The 4,690-nt window shown below is 40.3% G+C and overlaps 1 protein-coding gene across 1 annotated transcript; it reads left to right on the top strand.

Annotated features, from left to right (window-relative positions):
* The first annotated feature begins 777 nt into the window (after positions 1–777).
* On the top strand, positions 778–4,690 carry LOC128576255 (beta-defensin 109-like). The gene is made up of 2 exons (XM_053578253.1): positions 778–835; positions 4,485–4,690. The coding sequence occupies exons 1-2, from the start codon at positions 778–780 to the stop codon at positions 4,688–4,690; spliced, it is 264 nt and encodes an 87-aa protein (XP_053434228.1).

Genomic DNA, 4,690 nt, shown 5'->3' with positions numbered 1-4,690 from the left:
TCAAGCAATCCACCCGCCTTGGCCTCCCAGAATGCTAGGATTACTTTCTTAGCAAATTTTTAAGTATGCAATCTCTTATGGTTAATTACAGGCATTATGCTATAGAGCTATCTCTACAACTTACTCATCATGGGTAGCTGTAACTTTATATTCATCAAACAGCTCCCAGCTCTCCCTTTCCTCAAGCAAGGAAATGCCAAACTCTTTGAAAGCCTATCCTGTACACTATTCTCTTTTATGAAGCCTTTCCTGGCATTCTCATGACCCCTCCCCACTACTGACTTTCAGTAGAAATAACCACTAAAACAGCCATCGTCTCTTATGGCTCCTTATAACAGTTACATGTTATATTCAAAATATTATTGCATGAACTCTTTTAATACTGCTTCTAATGATGACGCCATACTTTGAGCAACCTTAGCTCTTTCTGTGCTGCCTCACACACAGTGGGTGTGTAAAGTGTGATCAGTGACTGATTCATGTTCTAGTGGGAAACAGTAAAGATGATGGTGGCTGATGATGAAGGTATCCTGAGTCTTTGGGAAAGGAAGAACTTTCACCTTCTGCTTTCTCATCCATTGAGTTATCGCCGCATTTGTGTACTTCTATGTCCCTAGGAATTTCCTGTAGGAGACTAAGGCATTCTCTTTTTGTTAGGCTCTACTAACCAAGAGCAAACCACAGACCCAGGTGGCATCATTAAAAACCCTGAACCTGCCACCCTCCGAGGCTTTGGGCTCCACAATGGTGATGCCTCTCCTCGCTGGCCCTTCAGCCATGAGAGTCCATTTGCTTCTATTCACTTTCCTCCTCTTCTTGACCCTCTTACCCTCAGGTAAGTTGGTAACTAATCACAGGGCTGTGCAGTTTGGAAGGCTATCTGACAGGTCAAACAAGATTCCATGATGAGTCTGATGGGTTCAGAAACCTAATATCAATAGCTCCCCTAGGATCATGACAAGGCTAGCTAGAAAGGAGAGCCATTCCATTACCATTAACCAAAGTGCCTTAGGAGATCACACTCTGCTTTATTGTAATTTCATACCTTGGGATGCCTTAGTGAGGTGTGGCTATCTATTCCTAGGAAGTTAGATCTGATAGGATGAAATCGCAGTAACATCTATGACTGTGTTCACTCATTTGGTCAGAGAGACGGATGAACCTAATACTAAGTGAGTTACACAGGGTCTGAAAGTTTTATGGAAAGAGATAAACATAAAAAAATGACTATTTCAAGATAAGTGAAAAGTTAAAGAATGGCTGTTTGGCAACATGGAGTTTGAGAAGAAGGGGACGCCTTCTTTTTGTGATTTGGTCAAGGTATAAACAAACAAAAAAAACCCAATAATGTCAGGTGCGGTGGCTCACGCTTATAATCCCAGCACTCTGGGAGGCTGAGGCAGGTGGATTGCCTGGGCTCAGGAGTTTGAGACCAGCCTGAGCAAGAAAGAGACCCCATCTCTAAAAATAGCCAGGAATTGTGATGGGCAACTACAAGTCCTAGCTTCTGGGGATACTCAGACAAAATGATCTTTTGAGCCCAAGCGTTTGAGGTTGCTGTGAGATATGATACCATGGCACTCTGCCAAGGGCAACAAAGTGAGACTGTCCTGAAAAAAAACAAAAACATTGGTAACACAGACTTTACAAAAGGGAATATGATTGTATGTAGCTATAAATAAAAAATTATTTGCAGGACGGTGCCTGTAGCTCAAAGGAGTAGGGCGCCGGCCCCATATGCCGTAGATGGCGGGTTCAAACCAGCCCTGGCCAAAAACTGCAAATAATAATAATAATAATAATTTGCAAAGTGAACCTGAAGACTAGAAAGGAGAATTAAAGGAACTTCAAACAAGTGAAACAATCATGAGTAAAGACACTAAGATGTGGTGATAATGATGGTGTGTTACAGCTTCGTCACTGGGTAGTGGATAACACAGAGCTATGGGTGCAAAAAATGATAAACTACTGAAAGTTAATGAGTCTTAACACAAGACCCATGCATCTTGGGACTTTAGAAGAAAACATAACAAACCGAAAATGATAAAGGGAAGAAAATTATAAAGACAAAAAACTGAAAATAATGGAACAACTGAAAGAGAAAAACATACAAAAAGCCAACAAAACAAACAAGTTGGTTTTTAAAAGACTAATACACTTTATAATAATCTGGTGACATTGATCAGGAAAAAACCAAGAACACGCTTAAAATAACCACTCAGGAGTGAATAGGTTGATGTCACAACAGATGCTCCAGAGAGTTGAAGAAAACTGTTTTAGATGTTCTAAATGCATACACTGTATTTCACCCCCTCTTGTGCGTGTAAGAATTTCCCTGCTGTAGTTCACTGTATCATTAATTTTCTTTCTACCAGATGATTACCATCAACATACAAATATACTGTTGTTTGCTTGATTTTAAAAAATATGTATTTTTGCTTTTCTTCCAAAGCCAACTCAGTTTTTTGCTCCATTTTGCAACAAAACACCTAAAAGGAGCTGTCCACACTCTCTTGTCACCAATTTTTCTTCTCTTGTTGTGTCATAACTACATTCCAGCCAGGTCTCCCCTCATTTTTTTCCACCCTGCTATTGATACTTCTGTTGTCAAATTTTCCAGTCATCTCCACATTACCAAATGCAAATGGGCGTTTCTCACTGCAGCCTCCCTTGGCCTGTGACAGGTGTTTATCACGAATGGCCACGCCTTCTTCCTAACATACTTTCTTCGCATGGCTTCCAGGACAACATTCACTTCATTTTCAGCCCTTCTCACTGACATTCCCTCTTCAGTTTCCTTTGTGCTTCCTCGTCTCTTCCTATAACTCTTCATATTAAAGAACCGCAGGGCTCGGTTCTGGGTCCTCTTCTCCCTCTCCATCCAACTGTCCTGTCCTTTTAAATTCTCCTCTTAGTCCTCTCTTCCGAACTCTAGGCTCATAATTAATCACCCAACAACATGACTTATGCCTGTTAGACACAAGACTAGCCCACAACTGAGTTCCCACATGACCTTTTTTCCTGAAACCTTCCCCCTATCCCTGTCTGAATTATATGGGTAAAATGAGATTTAAAAGATAAAATATTAAACATTTAAAATAAGCATGACCACATGGATTATTAAGAGAGAAGTCAAACGATTGCAACAGCAAATAAAATGAATCTGCAAGCTAATGTCCTCAAAGGCACCATCTTGCCCCTATGTTATGGCACCTCATTTCTTATAAAACTTATTCTTTTTCCAGTGTGCTCTATACACCCAGTTTTTCTTTCTGTGCTGTAAATAAGCTAAGCATGGGATTTTGCTCTTGATATTCTATATGGAAACAGTATTGTGTTCTGGATAGTTGCTTAACTTTTTCATGCTCATTATTCTGGAATCAGTTCATACGTTACATCCTCATAAAACCTTTCTCCATTCATTTTATCAAGCCCATCTTCCAGACTACATCTAGCTCATTATTTTGTTATTTTGTTTTAAGCACTTACCACTTTCTGAAATTATTTTGTCATCCTATTTTTTTTTTGTTTGAGACAGAGTCTATGTCACCCTCAGTAGAGTTCTGTGGCATCACAGCTCACAGCAACCTCAAACTCTTGGGCTTAAGTGATTCTCTTGCCTCAGCCTCCCAAGTAGCTGGGACTACAGGTGTCTGTCATAATGCCCGGCTTTTGTTGTTGTTGTTGTTGCAGTTGTCATTGCTGTTTAGCAGACTCAAACCCGCCAGCATGGGTGTATGTGGCTGGTGCCCTACACACTGAGCTACGGGCGCCAAGTCCTATCATCCTATTTTTGTATGGTCAGATTTTCTTCACTGAATGTAAGTTCTGAGAGAATAAGAAATGTTGTTGCCATTTTCGCTGTTCTAGTATTAATACCAAAAAAAAAATGCCTGGCAAATAGACACTCAACAAATATTTGTTAAAAGATCTATTTAAAGGAGTGAAGTAATGAAGACATTTGTGTATTCAGGATATGTATTTTTTTTCATCCCTTTTGTTTTGATATTTACCAAGGTTGGGTTCTGAAGCATAAATTGGACATGCCAAGACTTTTAGACATGCCAGTTTTGTCTTCGGCAGAGATGGTACATTAACTGTAGTTGAGTGACCATAGGCCCTCCCTTTTAAAAGCAGGAAAAATCAGTATCTAGAGATGAAGAGCCTGCCTTTTTTCCCCTGTTGCCAGCAAAGTAATAAATTTCCCTTTCCTTCTTCTCAAAATAAATAAATAAATAAAAGAAAGAAAAGGGAGGCTTCCTTAATATTTGATCTGTTGGTTAAAAAGGACATAGAGTGAACGAGAGGGCCAGGGAGCAATGCTTTGCCCTCTTTTCTATCTATACAGATCTACAGAGAACAGAAGACTAGGGAACCTCTGTCCCCTTTTCTCCTCTGACAGAATTGTCCTGTTACCTGACAGTGTGTGTGGTTTTATAGTCTGTTCATTGACTAATTGGCTCCCTGGATCTTTTCCTCTGCAGTGAGAAGTGGCCTGGGTTCCGCTGAAGGACACTGTCTCAATCTGTCTGGAGTCTGCAGAAGAGATATTTGCAAATTTACAGAAGATGTAATTGGCAGCTGCCGCCGGAGGTGGAAATGCTGCAGGCCGTGGTGGATTCTTCTACCAATCCCAACACCGGTTATCTTTTCAGACTATCAAGAGCCCCTTAAGTCAAAATTGAAATGA

This window comes from Nycticebus coucang, chromosome 24 (genome assembly GCF_027406575.1).
Source record: "Nycticebus coucang isolate mNycCou1 chromosome 24, mNycCou1.pri, whole genome shotgun sequence".
NCBI lineage: Eukaryota > Metazoa > Chordata > Mammalia > Primates > Lorisidae > Nycticebus > Nycticebus coucang.
The sequence above is the reverse complement of the archived record's forward strand: the minus strand, read 5'-3'. Positions and strand labels throughout refer to the sequence as shown.